The sequence below is a fragment of the Pocillopora damicornis genome, chromosome 7, assembly GCF_964200805.1.
Source record: "Pocillopora damicornis chromosome 7, jaPocDami1.2, whole genome shotgun sequence".
In the NCBI taxonomy this organism is placed as follows: domain Eukaryota; kingdom Metazoa; phylum Cnidaria; class Anthozoa; order Scleractinia; family Pocilloporidae; genus Pocillopora; species Pocillopora damicornis.
Window position 1 is genome coordinate 129500 of NC_142676.1, and position 21204 is coordinate 150703.

The 21204-nt window shown below is 37.1% G+C and overlaps 1 protein-coding gene and 1 long non-coding RNA gene across 8 annotated transcripts in view; one reads left to right on the top strand and one right to left on the bottom strand.

The window, feature by feature from the left end:
* The first annotated feature begins 220 nt into the window (after positions 1–220).
* Positions 221–21204, top strand: part of LOC113672368 (doublesex and mab-3 related transcription factor 3, truncated) — a 32774-nt gene continuing 11790 nt past the window's right edge. Inside the window, exons 1-2 of one of the 6 annotated variants that reach the window (XM_089211658.1) lie at positions 4567–4888; positions 5520–5814. In XM_089211658.1, coding sequence (XP_089067784.1) covers positions 5524–5814 — 291 coding nt within the window. In that variant the 5' untranslated portion in view covers positions 4567–4888; positions 5520–5523. Of the gene's footprint in view, positions 467–4566; positions 4889–5370; positions 5815–9845; positions 10655–12091; positions 12250–14869; positions 15244–21204 lie in introns of those variants that run through there. The other 5 variants (XM_089211660.1, XM_089211662.1, XM_089211661.1 and 2 more) reach the window with 5 other exon arrangements.
* Positions 10760–13578, bottom strand: LOC149041917 (uncharacterized). 2 transcript variants are annotated; one of them, XR_016188230.1, is made up of 4 exons: positions 13383–13578; positions 11834–11944; positions 11557–11623; positions 10849–10985 (listed from the first exon to the last, which is right to left on the bottom strand). It is a non-coding gene; the product is annotated as an uncharacterized LOC149041917 (long non-coding RNA). The 2 variants fall into 2 exon arrangements; XR_016188229.1 differs by lacking the exon at positions 11557–11623 and having other exon boundaries at positions 10760–10985.

Below are 21204 nucleotides of genomic sequence, written 5' to 3' on the forward strand. Positions count from 1 at the left end.
AAAAATACACTAAGTTAATTTCTTTGTCCACAACAGTTCCTCTATCGTTACTCCAGCTAGTCTGTGGTTTAGTCGGAAACAAGGCCTCATAATTCATGTCTCAATTTATCGGTATTACATAACATGATTTCGTGTCAGGAGTTTGCTGTAATCAGGGTGTTGCGTCAGTGCCACCCACTAGCTGCAATATTCTCGCTGAAATTCAATCTGAGAGAAACATGCATTTGATAAAACGTGTGGACGGAAAATGAAACGTGACAGAACTCGTAGGTTCTCGCAGAAAACGTCCAATTTCCAAACAGAATTATCTGAACAGACAACCTAAAGCAAAAAATTTTGCCGTTAATATCAGTAATTTTTAATACAACTGATTCAGTGCGTCTGACTTTGGGACCAAATGTCTGCTTCAAAGGAAACTTCTTCCAAAAACGACGTTTTGTCTGGTTTAACAAACAGCCTCCCTTTGGTAAGTTCTATTGACTTCAACCAATTTGTCGTTTATTATTTACTTAGGGCATATTGACATGAGTAAAGATATGAAATTAATTCAAAGAACTGTTATGTAAAACGTTTTCTTATGGACGTTAATTTTATCATATAACTTGTTTTTTTTTACTTGGAAAATCACCGCTAAGTAGTTGGGGAGCCACCTTTATTATCACAACTATTATCATTACTATTATCATTTTTATGACAGTTATAGAAGTTGTCATTAGTAACAGTAATGCTAGATAGAGAAATAGTGGCCGGCAGCAGTGATAAACTACAAACAAAATCTGACTTATTTGATCCATCACGCAAATCAGGTCGCTAATAGCAGTAATTGACTAAGTGTAGGGTTACGTATTCAAGTTTGTAAAATTGTATTTGATTCAGCGTGGACTCTCTATAATTTATTTCACTATCTCATATATGTGCGTTATAAATGACCAATTCACAGCGAAGCATGATACCTGATATGTCAGACAAACAATGTTGGAAAATGTTTAGAAACAGTGTAACAAAGCGTGGCACCATCAACAGCTTGTAAAGATCTAAAAGTGTTTCCGTGCTGTAGAATGTTTTGGGGGTTGCCTATGAACTCACGGAATAACGAAGTCCACTGATTCAACTTTATCAAACGAGTTTAAAGGTGACAGTATGGCTAATATGGGGCGAGAATGGAGTACGTTAAACACAAGAAAACGAGTTTGCTAAGTTATATCCAAATAGTAATACATCTGTGATCAGAGCTGGGTAATTGTATTCTTCTCTTTAGGAACACTTCATCGCGGCAGCATGTCAGTAAATATGAAATCAACACCGAAATAATAATTCTTCCCCTTAAAATCACCTTACGGTTCTCTGACCGATTATGCTTCATCAAGAGACTACAAAGTTCCATTCAAAATAATCTCATTACTGCTTTCAAAAATAGTTTTGATTTTGACAATACATTTCACTTTTTCCTCAACAAAAATTCGTCTATCATCAATTATTCATGGACAAACCTGAAGCACGCCGTCGGTCAATTGCATAATGTTACATAATGTCGGGTCAAGGTCAGCCACGCAATGGACTATGGACCGAGATATGCTTGTAAAACAGACGTTATTACTACTATCAAAACTATAACTCTTTTCTTTCCTTACTTCCTGCAGTCCGGCCGACATTTAAGGCTGCTTAATTCTTCCACTAAATTTTAGTACAAAGCTGATCGGCTAAGAAATGTGGGAAATCCATCATCGTGCATTATTTAAAAATAGCAAGTTGGTGTTGTCTGCCGGGTAGGTGGTAGCCTTTGTTGTATTGTGACCCAAAGAAAAAGGTATATCAGGCACGCATAATTGACTGGTCTGATAGGCATTTTATGTCAATTTGTGTTTGTCGATCTGACAACCAGCCCAAGAGGAAAACATATTGCAAACTAATCACAGCGAGCAAGACACGGAATCTTCTCACACAATTAACTCGACTGTGCTTGACTTCAAAGATGCTCAAAACTGCATGTGTGTAGTTGTTTTCTCCGACTTAAAAATGGCGGCATTATGCACCTTCCTTTCAAACAAATTCAATCAATGCGCATGCCCGAGGTGTCACACTTCATTGATGGAAGAATGAAGAAACTGGAAATGAGTAGCCTGCCATTTAAACTCGCACGAAAATGATAAAGAACGAATGCGAGAGGAAAACGGTAACAAAAAAGACGTTGATGAGCTCCAGCCATCTTTTTCTTTGTAGGACGAATATCACAGATGCACATTGACAGTTAATCATAATTTAAAGCGTCACTAGACTGAAATATCGATGACTGATATTTTGACAGTTGGTATAAAGTAATAATATCTCTCTAATTTCATAGTTCAGGATAACCAAAGATATCCTGTCAATGGACTGCACTATGCCATCGAAAGTTTAAATCGCTCATCCTGTTAGAGGAAATTTCTTACACTCTTTGTACTGTTGATATTTTCCTTATTCCCCTTTTTATTACACAACTTACTACCTTGAGAACTAGCTCAGATCTTAGGGAGAATGCTGGTCACCAGCTTATATGGTGACATTTACTGAGCTGTCAATCTTCATCCATTGACATCATTTCTCACTTAGTTAGCGAATCACGTTACGAGAAACAGTTCATGCATGCTAAACATGTACCTTCGAGATGTTTACGCTTACAAAATCATTTTTTTACCTTAAATTTCTTACTCTTACGGTCAAGGTCGGGAAAAACGAAAACAAGATTGTCAATACAAAAATTATAATGTACTTACTGACAGAATTAGAATCATACTTAAAAAGATATTTTAAGAGAAAATAGCCCTCGAAGACCGTTACACAACAACAGAATAAACAGAAAAATTCGGAGAAGAAAGGGCGTACCCAAGGTACGGCCTCTGAAAGAGCTAAGTGCTATTTGTATAAGTTACCTGATTAGAAATTCAGTGCGGAGGATGAAAAGTACTATTTATTTACACCTTAAGTCACCTCTAAGAAAAAAAGGGGTGTCGAAAGAGCGAAATTAAAACTTAAGACTTCGCCATGGACTTAACCTAACAAAACGAGAAGATCAAAGAGGTTAAAAATAGGAGAAGGGTTATTTCCAGGAACGGGATCAATTTTTGTAAGGTAAAGTCATTTTCTTCGTAATTGAACATCTTTTTGCAACATGATGGATTTACCCTAATATTTAAACCACAAATTGTAGTCTATGTAGAAATATCTGCTCCATGTCAAATTCACGACCGCAACAAGAAAAGGTGATCGAAATTCTATCCGTGAGATAAGACCGCCAAAAGGAATAGGAAATGATCAACTGGCTTATCATAACTTTTTTTAACCGAGTGGCTTATGGTATTATATTATTTCCATTCATTTTCCGAAGACTTAGGTCAGCTAAAAACACAAACACAGAAAATTCTTGCTGGATGCCAATTTTGTCTTTCAACAATCCTTATCACGTGACGAACAACAAAGCAGACTGAGTGATTGCCAACAGCTTAAAAAAAAATTGAAATTTTATAAAGTTTGATTGACTTGTTTTCATGTCACACAGTAAAGTATTCTCTTTATGTCACCGGGCGGTTATAAATCAGAAAGAACATATCTTATCTGAACGAGAGCCATACTAACGTGTTACCTTCCGTCAGATATAATCATGTAGTTACATGGCTTGTAAAGGAGATCAACACTTCTTTGTTTCGAAATACTTCATCGTTATCAAGGCCAGCAAGGGAAACTAAGCGACTCAAAATAGCAACTTTTTAAAATTTGATCAACCCCTTTATGGGACCTAGTCATCTTACATATTCCATTAGGACTATCTTAACTTCATTTTCCTATAATATAGGCACATAAGCCACTGTAACTTTCCTTGAAAGTAAAAGCAAGGAAAAAAAGACACCCACCGAAGAACTATTCTTGATGATTAAAACATACAACGCAATTTTGTTTGATAGTTAGTTGGCACCAATAAACGTACGGTGCCGATATAGATTCAGTGGCACGTATAGGGATCAATTACGTGGAGCACCGCGAGTTTGTCACGACATCATTTTCATAAAGACAGTTCAACGGTGCAAATGTAAGACGTCCAGAAGTTTCAAATCATAACGATAAAACCTTAATTGTAATGTCTACACAAACCATCACAAACAGTTTTACCACTGGTTACTGATAATTCTAAGTTTGTATTTTAAATCGAAAGGTGCAGTTTTCTGGACCAAAGCTTGTGTAATATTGTATCTTACTGCCGGATTCCGGAACCATTATCTGCGAAGAAAAAGGATCTCAGGGTCGATTTCCTGAGGATATCATCATTGAATTGTCTTTATTGCTGGAAAAACTCAACCATTTCATGATAGCAGTCAAAATCATGGTTTAGGAAACAGTTCTAGTTTGTTCACTTGTACGCCAAAGTAGTATATAGGTTCCATAGCGACAAATCGCATGTTTTTTCTCATCGACATTTTGTTTGATCGACCCCTCAGACTTTCTTTAGACATCTTATAGAGGTGACGTTATAGCATAACTTAGCTACGTGCCTCCAGAGGGGCACCGAGGAAATGAAATTTTCCGCTGCACGGTATCCGGTTACGGGTATACCTGAGCCTAAGCTCACTAGAAATTGTGTAACTAGCTTTGTAAAGCAGTACGACTTGAAATGCTTGGTGTACTCCAAAATGACGACAAAGTGATTCATATTTGACTCATAAACCGGAAAGTACTTTGGGCAACTATTCATCTCTTTGTGTTGGAACTGTTACTTTTACTACAAACTACAGAGCCAATATCGACCACAGTTAAATGAGTGAAGTAATACTGAAAAAGGCTATAAAATCAACGAGTTATGAGAAATATCAATTGATCCTTTCTCTTTAAGATCATCGAGCACTGAACAGACAAGGAGGTGAGGGACCATTCATTTAAAATTAGCGTTAAATCATTTCAACCGGGAAATTTAATGTGAAGTCATCAATATAGAGTAGCTAGACAGATTATTCTAGACGGCGCTCAAAATGAAAACAATATTCCGACCGCAATAAGTCACGCTAAATGAAACGACAGTATTTTTCACTTAAAATTGACAACTGAAGTAATAAACCGCTCAAAGGTAAGTTTGCTAGAATCAAACTATCCTCATCGAAATTTCTAACTTCCTTCCTCTTGGATTCAAGGAGCTCCATACTCAAACATAAGAAATATTCAGTCATGATAGTTATTGACGTGACTGGGATGACCCTCATAAGGTTCTAGAACCAATTGGATATCTTGTATCTAAAACTAAGTAACTTTGTAACAAGTAAACAAATTGGTAACTTCTGGAATACTGTTTATAAGCTGCCTATTAAAGATTAAATCGCTCCGGAGGTAAATGAAAGAAGCTTTTGCGGATCACTCTTATGAAAGGAAAAAAGGGTAAACTTCTAGAAAATTTACAGAGTTGTTTTAAAACATCTCGCGTGCGAATCAGTTATTCATGCACGTTTGAATTTCCTTGTGGGTGTACGCTGGATCACTGCGCACGGCTGTAATCTCAGTTCGATGCAGAAAGCGTGGCTTCTAAAGCTCAGAGAACACGTGCTTAATCATCCAACTGGAAAAACCACCACAGGTCAGAAATCTCAACAGTATAGCGCGTTTGTTTTATTCAGACGATGGAACGAGTGTATTTATTTCAACTCGGAAAAGCAATACCGCACTTATATTGAAGATAGTTCTTCGTTCGGCATTCGTCTGTCCACGAATGGAAAAGAACAAGCGATGGAGGCCATTCAGAGGCAGTCAACTCGCAAAGCAATCAAAGAAAGCTCTACAGATCAGTTTACTGGCATGGTGAGTATAAACACACTTTGTTTTGAATCATAGTTTTGAGGTCACTGAACTCATTTTTCTCGGTTCATATCTCTATGGGGCAGACGCAGGTTATGTAGCACCCATACTATGGAGGCCTATTTTCTTTCTGTGATCTGTAAGAACGATTCAACTTAACGTAAGCATGAAGGTAACAAATTGCTTTATTGCCCATAATTGCTCTATTTTAAGTTCACACCATGCTTTGGGACAAGGCTAGTGATGAATTAACTTTCGTTTAACTGTACAGTTAGTCGAGGATATTTAGAACAGCGACAGCAATAGGTAGGCAAGAGAAAACATCAACATATCATGGGACAAATTCTTTATATTGCATTCGCCTGTTTTTCCCCAGGGAAGACAAAATTTGCCAAAACTCTACCGGAGAAAACGAGGTTGAAACAATATAAAACAATTTATGAGTTGAGCAATCATGATCTGATTTAATGTCATGTCTCACAGCAGTGCTTAATATAATTACACCGCACATTGGTTCCTGGTGCTGGACCTATCTCGAAACAGAACTTTTTCGAAACATGATAAAGAAGAGCTCCAGAAACTGGACTTTCACACTTCAATGATTTCTGAGATACAATTAAGAAATTATTCAATGAATTTTTCCCCCTCCCCCCTCCAAAATAAATGAATAAATAAATAGTTGACGTCTTAATCTCAGGGAACAAAGGACAAGAGGTTCAATGTACAACAACTGAGTGTTTTACCGTACGTAGACAACGCGCCTCTATGCTACAAAACGCCTTTACACTTGTGATGTTGTCTCTAAAAGCTTCGTTGCTACTCTATCAATACTTGCTTTTAGACACCATTATTGGTTTTTATAACTCAATAGACAGTGCCGTCAATATCCCAATGACACTTTCTGTCATTTGATTATTTCGTTATTTTTTAGACGTGTAGATATTTCTTTACAACAGGAGTTATATGTTCAGGAGTGTTATAGGCTGTGGTGTGAGTATTAAGGTTGTAATTGTAAGTAAATTAGTCTATTTACCGTGGTTATGCTCGGTGTTAAAATCGGCCAAGTTCAGCCACGATCAGATCATTAGTTACTTGTGGTGTATGTTAAGTTGAAGTTGAGTGAGAAATCTGTATCCACACAAATAACTTGTTTCAGCTTTTGTACTCCAGTCTTTGCTAAATTGATTGAGAGGCCAGGTTGATTCTATCAGTTTGACAATCACGTTTCAGTATTGGATAACATTTTAAGTCTTTGATAATAGACGTAACGAAGATCGCTAGTTTTGCTTTGTGTATCAATTTCGTTCACTCGGTGTAGATAAATATACAGGCCTAGTGTCTCTGATCATTGGTTAAAGACACCAAGATAAAAAAAGGTGTTCGAATGGCAAAAGTGGTCCGATTTTGTTACTCAAATGGTTGTCATTACCTAAACTGAAACAAAGAATGCTGTAGCTGATCTGATGTGTGTGGGGTTAGGGTTACATGTGTAGAGAGCATAACAGGCGGTGATGCAAATAAATTTCAATGCTCCCATAAAACTATAAGACGAAGTGTTAAGTCTATATTTATAGTCTGGGTCGTGAGCTGAAGTTGTCCAAATGCACAACAAGCGAACGTTTTAAGAATGGAGCTCGCAATATAACAAGGAGATCGTTAAGCGAAGCCTAAAATAGGTCAGGAGTTGCTTTTTGATTTTAGGGTTAAGCGTTAGTACCCAAAGGAATTTTGACCTTCGAGAAATGACTTGTTTATCTCCCTAAATCATTTTCAAAATAACCTAGTTTAATATCTGTTGGAGGTTTAAGTATTTCTCTGTGCCACCAACTACCATTCAAGGTCTAGATAGACCTCTGACAGTGCCTGTTACTCGGGGCGGTGAAGGTCGGTAAGACGCCTTCTGAAGAAGGCGTCAGTTTTCAGTAAAAGTAATTGAGATTTTAAAACCACCAGCGTAGTCTTTTGTTACGTCTGCACCTGTGCTCAGGATCTTTTGGGGAATCAATTTGATAGAAATAATAAAGAATCATTCAAAACATGCTTCAGAATATCGTGAGGTACTGTCTGTTGTCATATCTCATGTCACTTGTCCAAGATAAACGGATGATACTAAGAAAAGAAAGCCCACGTTTTGTTAGCAAAACAAAAGTACATTTTAACTTTGTCATCATTACGAGTATAACTCTTATCATACACCGACAAACAAGAAAGAAGACAAGGGAGAAGAGAAAGTTAACGCTTGGTTCATTTAATTGGCAAAAAGCAAAAATTAGTGAGCAGTCACTCCCTGTGAAAGTTGGCTCACCGTCTCTTTTCATCCTTTTGCTCGAATGTGTAATCATATTCCTTGCGATTCGACTTGTAAATATTTTGGAGAAGGAAAGTAAATAGGGAACATTTCATGCAAGATTTCGATCACAAAGTAGGTCAGCATCTGACATAGGAAGTACGGACTTAGGACAAAAATGTTAGAGGGGCTAACCTTTCTGTACTTGTTATTAATCTTAAAGGCTGAAACTGAATGAAAATATATATTTATCACTTTTTGAACTTTGGTGAAGGGCTTGGCCGGGATAAGTACAAAGTCACCACACGTTCATTTGTCTTTGCATTTGGCTGTAACTTACATAGTTTGTTGAAACATTCCTTCTTAAAAGTGGTGGGCATGTCACCTGTGGGATCTGGTGTTGATATGGTTGATTTTTTTTATCAGTTTCTGAGTTGATTTTGTTGTTAGTTCTTCTTTGTCTCGAATTTACTCCAACACATTAAACTCCTTACTCGATCTTTTCAACGGTAGACAAAGGGCATTCCAATGGAAGTGCCAGTCTTCATTCATTTGGCCTCTCACTTGACATCCAAAACGAAACACTCTTTGCCCAATATACTAGCAGAGTTTGACAAGAAACTACAAAGATTCAGTAAATAAAAACACGACTAAATCTAAACAAACGTCGAGAGATGGTGAAACCTTCATGTTCCATGTCTAGTACGACAGCTGGGTTAGGTCAGTGGGTTCCGGAGCATTGGCTTTATTGCTGCGTATGAAAACGATAAAGAGATAGAAGTAATTTTCAGCACGTTATATTTGATTACACAGATGCGACGATTATTTCTTGTTATAATTACCCGAACTGCTTTGTCTTTTTCTGTTTTTTAATTGATAACATGACTTGACAATGAACCACATTATGAGGACTGGACTGGCTTGAAAGGTTTATAGATGAAACTTAGTTTTTTTTCAGTTAAGACATGGAGCCAAATAACAAATGAAATAAGGGTTTTCGGAAGTTTGTTGCAATTGGTGTTGCAAAAGGAGAGGACTGAAGAAGAAACTTCCCTCTCCGACAGCACTTGCAGGAAAACCTTTGCTGCACGACCACAGTCTATTACTGGGGAGGGGGGGGGGGGGCGGTCATCCACTTTAATAGTATAAGAAAAGACAAAAAACTTTTCTTCCATCTTTACTGACGCAGACAAATGAGCCCTTAGGGGAGTTATGCTCGCTCAGATACTAAAATATATTTAATGAGTCAATTTTTGCACGAACTCGTGCGGAGCTTCCGATTCTAAATCTTTACATAAGGAACGAAGCTATGTAATAGGAAGAAGTTTCTGTCTTTTCTTTTCATGACACATGAATGATCGTTAGAATCTTTTTTTCTGAGTAGCGATAGATCGCCACCATGAAGACTCTAGAAAGGTCACTATTGAAAGAGGTGAGCTAAAGGGCGTATAAATTTTCAACCGATACACGATGACTGTTGCGTATGATACGATCGTCTGCGTCATTCGTTAAATTTCTTCAGTTTTTTTGGTAAACATTAAAGATATTTCAGGCTTTTTGTACCCAAGAACGCTCCTCGTCAGCACTGTAAATTGAAATGATAGTTGTCCTTCTTAAACACCGAAAATCGCTTTCGTGACAAATCGTCAGCCTGGGCGGTACAGATGCATTCGTTAATTAAAATCTCACATTTGTTTGCGGAGTACAAATGGACTTTGACTTAAATAGCCACACGTTTCTATTTTAGGTGTTGGTTGCAACTCTACGCAAGATGGTCTTTCGAACTTTTCTATGGAGCGGTCAGATTCGCTTTGTCTAGATCTATTTGTCATGAGGAAGGAGGCAATATTTTTACCGAGACCTACTTAATTCTTTGTATAAGGTGTTTGTTCCATCAACAGTTCTTAATCTTGAATCACGTACATACAACAGCACGCGTCCTTGAGCTGATGTTATGTAATTCTTAAAGCAAGACGCTCATTGTTGAGGACACACTTAAACAGATATTGTTTAAAAAGGCTAGAAATGGTAACATTTAGAAACCTAATGACATAAATTTTCTATGATTAAGTAACAAATGCCAGACTCCAGACCTTTCGGTACAATTTATCTTAGACACCGATTCACTTATCACTCCTCAGGTCGCGCCTAGTGGTTCATTAATCTGTGACAGTTCTTTTAAGGGTTACATAACAACAGAATTTATCATGAGATTCTAGTCATCAATTTACCATCTGTTTCACCTATGCCATCCACCCTCCGTCGGTAAAATTCTTATTAGATATTTAATCAAGATTAGTTCTCAGTTGACTGTGAAGAGGCACGCTGCAAAAAATTTCCAGCAAAGCTCTTCCTTTTTCCAGCAGTTTCATTTCCTTTTACAAAATAAGCAAAAAAGGTCTGAGAGACAAACAAATAGAAATAGTGGCAGACATTGCAAGGAAAGAAGCTTCTTGTAAAGCTTTTATTGCTGATTCAGAGAAAGTGGATTGAATAATGTCTGATTCTGAGAACACGACTTCCAAAGGGGGTGGTTTGGTTGGTACCTCTTTGCTGGTAAGTTCAGTTAAGTCAGTGACAGAAATAGGAGTTTTTAAACTTTTTCTTGGTATTAACATCTTTATCATGCGGATAATAGAAAAAGAGGGGCTACCTTAACTTCGAATGCATACAAAATTTTCTTCAACTGAGTGCTCCTGTGACATGAATTGCGGTGAAATCAAAGCAGTTTGTAAAGTTTTCGCTCATCCTAGCATCCGTAAAGAGCTTATCCGCTCATAAGTTTAACCGTTATTAGGATCCTTGAGATCACCAAACATGCTGTGCCACTAGGTAAACATCATCTTCTTTCAAACGAATGACACGGTACAAAGTTGGAGATGTGCTTCTGTTCATATGAATGCAAAACAAATTTACAAAATTATCATAGTTATGTAACCATTAGGTAATAGCAATAAATTGATCCCGATGTAACACAATAACTAGACACCCATATTAACGCTAATCAGTTTTAATCTCAAAAAAAGAAAAAAAAACTTGAATACAAAAATAGACACTCTAAAAAAAAGCTATCGCTCAAAAAACTTCGTTCCCCAAGAATCTGTTAACGCATTTGTGAATGTACTTTTCTTATGTTAGAAACATTTGTCTTCTCTAAGCTCCCCAAGAATCTGTTACCACATTTACAAATGTACCTCTCTTATTTTGGAAACATTTGTCCTCTCTGACCTGAAAAGGTGGATCGAGTATAATGGTCCCAAGGATGGAAACAGACATTATTCAAAGTTAAGTCAATATAGAAATGAGATTTTGTGTTGTCTGCTTAATCGGTTCTTTTTGACAGAAAGAGGTCGAAAGAATTAACTCGAGATGATAATCTCTCCTTTAAATGATAGACACTCCAAAAAGAGTCAATTTTTCATGCGCTTCAACAGAGGCAGATCAAAAGCTTTGCTGACCTCTTTATTGTGATTTCAATAACTCATCAGTTGCTGGCGACGATATCTAATTTTAGACTCACGTGTGCTAGACAGGAAATGAACAGAAGTTATATAATCACACATTGACCTGTCCACATTACACACATAATAGACCTCCATATTATTACACAAATGACTGCGTTTTTAAGTTTATTTCTAGTGACAATTCATCGAACAGAGATGAATCAACGCCAGTCCATGTCAATCGATGAGCGAAAACACAATTGTCACAATTAAAAAAAAAGCACTGACAAACCTTAAACTGATCCTCACATGTGAATAGGAATTGAAGACACTGCACACGAATCTGTAGAAACCTCCATTTTCCCAGACTCTGTTTCCTTCAATGTTTTCCATTGTGGTGTACCTGTGAGGATCAGTTCGCTGGTCAAAATACGATATACTTGAATAACCAGGATATGTTACTGTCCAATCGATAAGCAACCCATAGTCATGAGTCACTTGATTAAATCGATTGCTCTCGAAAGACCTACTGATAATGAGAACAGTCTATCAATTGTTGTGTGCTGAAACAGTTGTCCAGTTATGTTTGACCATCGCACCACCCGCTTGTGATGGGAAGCCTTGGTTAGTGCTCTTCAACAAACGCTGACACCTGTTCTTTGAACTGCGCCAACTCAAGACATTAATGAAACAAGCATGAATTGCCAGGTATCAGTTACTGCTAAATATAAATTACTTTAATCAGAGTTGATATCGTGAAATGATAAGCTTTAGTTCCAACTGCAAGCTCATTTCGATGTTGCTGAAACAACTGTAATAGTCATCTCTTCAGTGTAACCGTAACATCGTTCGTAAACCACAACTTTATTAACCAAAGAAAAGGTTTAGTTTCACCTAGAGATCCAGTCGAGCGGTTCATCGTTTACGGTCTTCAAGAACTTATCGGTTCTACGTTATTTTACGCTGTGAAGCAGGCCATGTGTACAATTGGAGCAAGCAGAAGTTAGTGATTAAAAGGGGGCCTTAAAACCCACATTAGAAGTAATAGGCGAGTAATAGTTGCAATTTATTTTCTAATCTGTCTGAACTGAGATTTTATTAAATCCGTAATTCACACGCAGAGTATGATGCGTTAGTTTATTGTTAAAAATTACTACTGAGTTTTCTCGAAAATTCTGCTTTGGCAATCGCAAACGTTTCGCGCAAGAAACAAGAACTTTTGCACATATTCAAATTCAACTCCCCCATGTGTTCATCCATTTGTTCCAGTTCAAGATTTTGAAACAAAGCAGATAACAAAAACAAACAACCGACATGACGCATCAAAAGGTTTCACACAAGGAACTTATTCTAAAATGTTTTGAACTTTACTCAATATTCGATCAATTCACCTCCGAGTATTTCAAATTCTTTTAAGGAAATCAAAATAATAAGGCGACTGTAAAACACTACTCATCGCCTCTGCCATCGAGACAACCTCTCGTTTCGCCTTACCAGAAATAGCCAAGTAAAATAATTTCGAAAAGAGAAGTAGCTTTGGTTTCTTCAGACAGCGCGTCAACGGAGAAAATATCAGAACAAAGAGTAAGCTTTAATAAAAACCTTGCTAACTGCACTTTACGTCATCCCGCCATTTTGTCAGAGTCTATATTCAGTATTCAAAGCATGTCTCTTTTGTTCATCTCTGCCCCTCCCTTCTCAGATACTCAGGCTTTGCTCACACGCCTTTGGTCTTTCAGCGCTTTCTGGAAAATCCCTTTAAAAATTTACATCCTGAGAACTCGTCAAATCGAAAAGGAATTAGAATAAACAAGAATTAATCCCTCTTCAATTCACTTTACCTCACTTGTCCCGTAATCTCACTAACCGTGGGGGCGCCAACGATGAGCTGTAAATCAATTCTCTCCATTCCATACGAATTTTGTCAAACTCGCTCGGCCTCAAACCAGTCCATTCTTTGATGTTATTAATCCTGTTATCCGAATTACGCCAATTTAAAACAACAGGTACAGTGCCTTTTATATTTCATGAGAAGGATATATATTGTGCTATCTCAAGTTTTGTTTCCAATGACGAGTTAAAATAAACATCACTTTTAATGCTGACTCCCACTGTTGTAATGCTTTGCTTGCTAAGACATTTAATCTATTAAACTTCAACTCTTAGGGAAGGTCATTATGCTGCTAACAGTTTATAGAGATATTTTATCTACATGTGAAGCCAGACAACTACTTGATAGACGCCAGTTTGGAGAAACCGGAACAGCAAAGTAATTAACTTGTCTATGCTAAGAGTAAATATCCATTGTTATTTTACTTTTCAATCATAGACAATGGCAGCTAAAACTTTTGAAAAGTTGCATTTAAGCTTATGTTTCATGGAAGAGTAACTGTGGTTTCTAAACCCTGAACGAGGTGTTATAAGATTATAATTTCCGGTGATATCAAATAATTTCAAGGTTTCAAATGATTTTCAGCGACTTGGCTTTGTATTTGATGTCCGTGTGCTAAACAAACCTTTAGGCCAACAGTTGTCAACATGTACTCCACACTTCATTTGCAACATTTTTATCAAAGACACAGACAACTAGACTTTAAAAATCACACGTTATCCTGATATTCAAAACGGCCGCAAGGGGCGCAGGAATTTTAAACAGCAGTAAATCAACGACGAGGTCCTTATTTCACCGGCTATGAAACTTTTCTAGCCATAAAATTGGCTGCGTGATTTTATGAGCGTTGCGTGTCTTGGCATCTCATTAATTGGACTGAATTATGCGAGAAGTCGAGACAGAAAATTCCACATGACTCTGGCTGTCACGCTAACCTAACACATCGAATTTTTCTGTTGTAAAATACGAAAAACAACCGCCCACTCTTCAAAGCTACGAAATATCCATGAGCGAATTAGAGTTCTTTCAGTGCCCTTTACTACTAAGTGCGAGAGAAAACATTCGTCATCAAATCGTGACTGACGTAGAAATGTAAGTCTTAGCTTTTTAAGCCGGCGCGCGGCCGGCCTGGCGGCGGCAAGTCGATGTGCAGCCGACTTGTTGTCAATAGCAAACAGACTCCTGTATCCAAATAAAAGTAACTCTGTAACAAATAAACAAGTAATTCAGCTTCGGGAACAAAACAAATCAACTGAATCGCATCTGCTTGGAATTTTTTTTCTTTGCAAAAACAGTTAAATATAGGATTCCTCTCTACTGGAAAAGAACCTTCTGTAATGTTGAATACAGAAGCTATTGAATGACTCATTCCTAACACTTGCGTCAGTCCGTGGGTGTTGGGATATGTGTCTCAGTTAGGTGCCATGAAGTACATGCGCTGTTGTATTTACCTCGCACCCGCACGTCGTGATAAATACATTTTTTCCTTGACTCGTTGAACAGCCGATAAAAAGAGGTGGCCATGCCAGCACCTTTTTATGCTTAAAATAGCCGCGAGTTTATTCTTGGGACGCGGCTTAAACAATAGGACAGCGAAAATTCTGCACAGGAGTTCGAAGAAGAATTTGATTTGAACTTAAAATAGCAATAAGTGACGCAGAAGAGGGAATGACAGCTCAGTAGAGCGTGTAGACAGCGTGTCCTGGGTTACGCTGTAAAAGTTTGTCGCCGGAGACATGTACCCGACAGTCACAAATGAAATGGCAGCTGAGGATGGAAAGCCTTTTACCGAAGAGAGTCCAATAAGCACAGTAAGCCTTTCTATAATTTTGAGTTTCATTTAAATGTTGCTTTCTCCTTAAACAGAAAGTTAATAAGTTGGTACTTCTGGTGAGGTCTGCATAGCTCCAAAATCAACAAGTACCTCCTTTAGCTCAGTAAAAGAGCCAATTAGGTTCTGTTGTATTTGCAATAGAATTTCCAGAAGAAGAAAACGTCGAACTCTTTTTCTTTATTCGAGATTTATGCTGTGTAGGTGAACAAATCATGTAATGTTATGATATGCACTAAAACTTACCTTACATGGCCTCGTGTATTCTCTGCTTGTCAACATGAACCTTGCAAGGTTCATTTCTGCTTGTAGCAAAGTAATTGAACAATTAGAGAGTTCTTTAGTTTTCAAATCTGTTGTTTTCGAAGAAAATGTTTGCATAGTTTTAAACGTTGGTCTTCTATTTCAAAATTGTACATAACTTAAATAACAAAATGTGCTTGGTGAGGAAACATATTATGAACGTCTTTACAACGGCTAATACGTCAAAATTCGTTTATCAGCGATAAATATAGAAAGTTTGGGGCAAAATATATTTACTGGAGAAAAAATTTTTTCCCGCAGAGTAAAGTTTTGGGCATGAGTTAACCCTTGTTTCACACCCAGAAACTTAAGAACGTTCTTCTTTCACCGCCTCCGTCGGTTAACATTGCGACGAAAAGGATATGTCATTTGCAAATTTGTCTCGGTTAGTCAACCTCACGAAAAGTGGAAATTTTTTTTAAATTGTATTTCTAATATAATTTGCATAACACTGATCACATCAAGAGAGGTGCAATCGGCCAGAAGGATATGGGTCAAGGAATAGGGACAGTTAGGTGGCAATAAGAAATTTTCCACTTTGTCTTGTTTTTGATTATTTCTTCGGCGAGAAAAGAGAGAAAGCAGTAAAGTTGTTTTGAGGCTCAAACCGCTCTATAAATATCACGCAGTCGAAACATTTAAAAGTAACCACGAGAGAATATTTCATTTCAGTTACCTTAAACTTTGAACTCCAATAATAGCCAAATGTATCCGAATGTAGAGAGCCCAATCTTACCTCGCCTTTTTAAATAATAAAACAAAGACATAAATCTGGCTTGAGATCATAAAACAAGAGCTTATCTGCGACATCGATGCTAAATATCCTTAACACCGATATATTTTTACCTTTTTATTCGGAAACCGCAAAATATCCATGTGGTTAAGTAGATGATCCGTAGAGGTCGTCGCGTGAAAGAACACAAAGCAAATTCGTTTAAAAAAAAAGACCTCCAGACAGTTAATCTATGAATCATTTTTAATAGCGGGTTCTAGTTAGTTTTGTTTATCTGAAAACGAAAGCACTAAACGATAATAATCGAACAACAAGTGTCTTTCAGAACAACTACTACATCCGTAGATGGCGGTAATAAACTCTGTTTCCGTATTCTCGATGACACTGTTTTCATCGGTTCCAATCTGTGATAAACGAATTCTGACGACTGATAAGTAAAGCGAACTGATGCATCGTTTTGTTGATATGATAACATTTCCGTGATGTCTTCAATAGAAAGGAAAACTTGCTTAATATCGTCCAAGTATCGATGTTGTCTAAAAAGTCAATCTTAAATAAAAAAAAAAGACCATGGACGGTAAAAGGCAAGAGATTGATATTAGAGTCCTGGTATCGTAATTGTATCGGACTTTCTGGATATTTGTCTGGAGGGGGGGGGGGGGGAGTTTTAACGGACCAAGATGTAACTTAGTCCTTCTACCTGCTCTAGGGATTGTCTATTTGCTGAAAATAGGATATGGATAACTTAAGGTCCACAAGTTTCTTGCAAAATTGTCAGATGATAAAGTCAGTTATTGTTGTGGAAAAGATCGGCCAAAGTCGAGGCTTGATCAGGAATCTGGACGTTTTTCCACCGTACAGTTTCCGCTGATATTTATGTCAGTATGGATTAGTTTACTGCTTCGTCACCTTAGGCGAGGGTCAGATTGTCCAATATGACTAACAGCAGATTGCTGTCACCACAGTAGTTGTTTATTCTATTTCCTCGCCCACCTTACTTCATTTCTAAACATTAAAAGTTTGCTATTCGCTCAAGACGATCTCAATCAAACTCTTTCACAAGCTCGGTGTTGACTCCGTCTTAAAAAATTTTCTTCTCTATAAAAGAACTGAACGATGTTAGTGTGATAAATCCACGCCTTCTTTCATCAAAGGAATATTGTTGCATAAATAGTACTTTTTGTTTGTGATAAATATATCAAGGCCGAACTTGAGATCGCAATCTAAAGAGGCATGAACGAAAGTTCTAGTAATACTATATTAACAGTAAAGCAAAATGAACTTGTTAGTTTACTTTTCAGTACATCGTCATGATGAATTAATCTTAACTGAGTATGTTCAAATTTACTTTCTAGGATCAGCTTTAAGCTATTATACAAGCCAGCCTTGGGGCATATTTAGAAATGATTTAAACCTAAAAGATTGCTTTCAATCAAGTTTCGATGAAGATCTAACACAGTTAAATTGGTATTTACCTTCACGAACATAAAAATCCATTTGTTTGTGGATGAGCAAAGCTGTATCAGCAAGATGTTTAAACCTCTTTACTAGGCATTGCATATGTCTTTTAGTATCATTGCAGTCATCTAACCTCTTGGCTTTTTCCAATATTCAATTCTTCCAAATTACCTTTTGAACTCACTGTTTTGTGTCAGTGATGTACTTAACTTGTTCAGGTACATCCTTGTACTGCTTTGGAATCATTACTGATTGATACACCATCGCAACCATGTATTGGTGAACGATTTCTTTTCTAATAAGAAATTACTTCCGAAATTCCCGGTTGTTTAATCTTGCCCCTTTCGTTATCACTTGTTTCACTCGACATATTTTATTAAACTGACTTTAGTAAGTGAGTGATGGAGGTACTTTAGATAACAAAAGTATGTCTCAAAACTTGATCGGATCACTGGTTTGGTAAAAATTTCTAGTTGCATGATGATTTAAATTGTCGTGCTTGTAGGAGAACATCAAAGTTTCCGGAGAGTGGGATTCAGTTCATTAGAGTTACAAGTTTATTTGCGTGCAATACGCCGACATTAAGAAAAGTGCCTCGAGGAAACTCATGTTATTCTTGGTCGGCTCATGCAATGCAATTTCCAAATTTAACGCATTATGGGTGGATCACTCTGAATTAGCAGCTTTGTGATCAAATTGACCGGATCTCTAGTCAGTCGAAGCAAGTGAGCAGAAATCAGTAAAGTTGGTGATTGATCTTGCCGAGTATCGAAGACTTTCTTCTTGTTTTTGAACGGAATTATGGCCAATAAATTACGCTAGCAGAACTGTTATGCACAAGAACACGGCTACTGAAACAGGTCAGCAAACATGTTACGCTCAATGAACACAGAACGGTTTCCAGTTTCATTTCACTTAAACGAGGCCTGCTACAAACAGCTATCATCCTTATTTTGTAGCTAACAGTGGCATAATTATGTATTAGAGAAGGGTTAAAAAGGAAGTCGTAAACTTCATTGCTTCAGAAAGAATATGTGGCCTCCAAAAATAGAGATGACAAAGATATTACCAGAGAATCAAAAGAACCTACCTACGCCTACAATTAAGATATATGTGGTTAAACTGCGCCTTGCAGCGGAAAATTTGATTCCATTCTTTTGTGTAGCTTATCCGATATTCTACAGTTTCTACCAATGGCTCTTTAGATAAATGGGTAGAACGATAAAGCTGAAAAGTATTGGCCAAGCTTTTCTTGAATCTTTTGAGACCATTCGAACCAGTCTGGTTCTGTTGACTTTGTCCAGTGACATTCTGTATTTGAACTTGTTCTTTATCTGACATGCAAAGATTCAGGATACATTCAGAACTACAAAAAAACATTCATTTTTGTTATTTTGGTTTTCACCTTAACTCATTTTCTATCAACGCAGCAAATTCTCGTGTGCTGAACAGTTATTCAAAATGAAAATAAGGTTAAATACCTCAACTTTTATTAGGTACAGTAATGGCTTTCTTTAGTGGGAAAGAGTTTTAGATAGTTCCTTTTAAATAAGATTGCAAAAATTCTGGTTTATTTATACATTGTTTGTAAAAAGGATGACCTAAGGAGATTGAAATGTCCGCATCAATTCGGGGGCCTGTCAGGCTACATTCAAGAACATTCCAAGGCGGCCTTGACGTAACTGAGCCGCGTGTTTTGTTATCATCGCTAAGATTTACAGTCGCATGTTATTAATGTACCCAATATATATTCGTATACGCCAGCCTATTTATCATAAGATCTTTGTGGTGTCGACGGAAAAATCTTCCGCGCGTATCAATACGTTGAAAACAACTGACATCTGTTGCTCAAATCCGATCTTGTTTCTTTCATTTGCATTGAAATTTTGTATTAGATACGTGTGATTATTAAAAGGTAAGTGGATGAAAAGTTATTGAGTTAAGTAGTAGACGGATATCTAAGTTTATATTTTCATGTGCTGAAGGCAAAACAAATCCTTTAGCCACAAACAATATTGAGGAAGGACAGTCGGATGGTAGTAATAGTGAGACGAGACAAATTTATTTAGCGAAAAACAAGCGGCGCTTTATTTGATAATTTTTGTCAACAATCATTATTATTGTTCCTATCGCTAAATTCCGGTTTAGCGTTAAACTTCTCGACCCACGGTCATTTTAATGTAGTAGGTATTTTCAAACTTTTTTCAGTTTTCTCCAGAACTGAGCTAATCGCATAAGCGGAAACGTCTCGTTTACTCATTACATAACGTCGGCAATTAATTAATTTTCTTCAGGGCGTGTCAGATTTTCTAGAATTACCTTAAATTTGGCAGGCGGGTATTGGGATGACATGTGAACAAAGCAGCCGGGAGAAAATGAAGCACTTAACCTTTAAATGCTGGTTTGCTGTGTCCCTTAATAATATTTTAAAGAGAAATGATAAATCCAACAAGTAACAACTGATTTGACTGTCATGATTTGTGACTAAGAACTGACTCGTTGACTAAGCTAGAATGCACCAGTTTTACAACAAGGTATGAACGCTTTGAAAGATTTTCGTTTTGTTTGAGTGGCTTGAACTGAAGATGATTGTAGAATTTCCCTTCATACTAACCTATTGTCCTAACTGTGCCGCTATATTGATGAACACTTCAGGGCTCATTGAGAATTTCCTATTGCCGGATACTAGTTTTATTTCCCTGCACTCTTCATTTTCGGCGACGCTTTGTCTAAAATCTCCGACTGTTACCTGTTTATTTGACATGCAACTTTAAAGCATGGATGTTAAGTAAAAGTCCTTCTTAAAAAAGATCTTCAATTTTGTATCCCCAAACATTTAAACATTCCTAGTTTTCATCTCTCTTCACCACTCGACTAGCGTGTCTACCGTTGAATACCATGGGATGTCAAGGAACCTGTTTCCTTTTTTGTTAGTGGCAAGCCTGTCTCTTGGCCTACATTGCTGCAAAATTTTCCCCAAGTTCAAAGAATAAATGCACATAACTTATCTAGTCGAAGGGAAATTTATATCTTGAAAGGAGTAAGGAGAATCTGAAATGTCGCTTCAATGTTTGGCTGAAATATTACTTCAATTCTTGGTTGTATCGTAATAGCAAATTCCTGTTTGTTTCTATCTCACCTCCATTTTAAAAAGTCCGATTCTAGAAAGGCTATAATTCTTTTTGACAACAAATGATGCAGTAATCGTATTTTACAATTACAGAAGTTTTTCTTTCTTTTTCCATTTGCTTTTTCATTGCGAGACAAATAAAACGTCGCTCAACTTGATCTGAAGAAGCCGACAGCGAAAGGTTTGCTGGACAAATAGTTTATTAACATTGGATCGGAATTCACTCAGCTGAAACATTGTTGTATCCGGCTTTGGAGTTCGATTGAATTAACAGTCAATGCAAAAGAGTGTTATTCCTTTTCTATCTCTAAATAAAT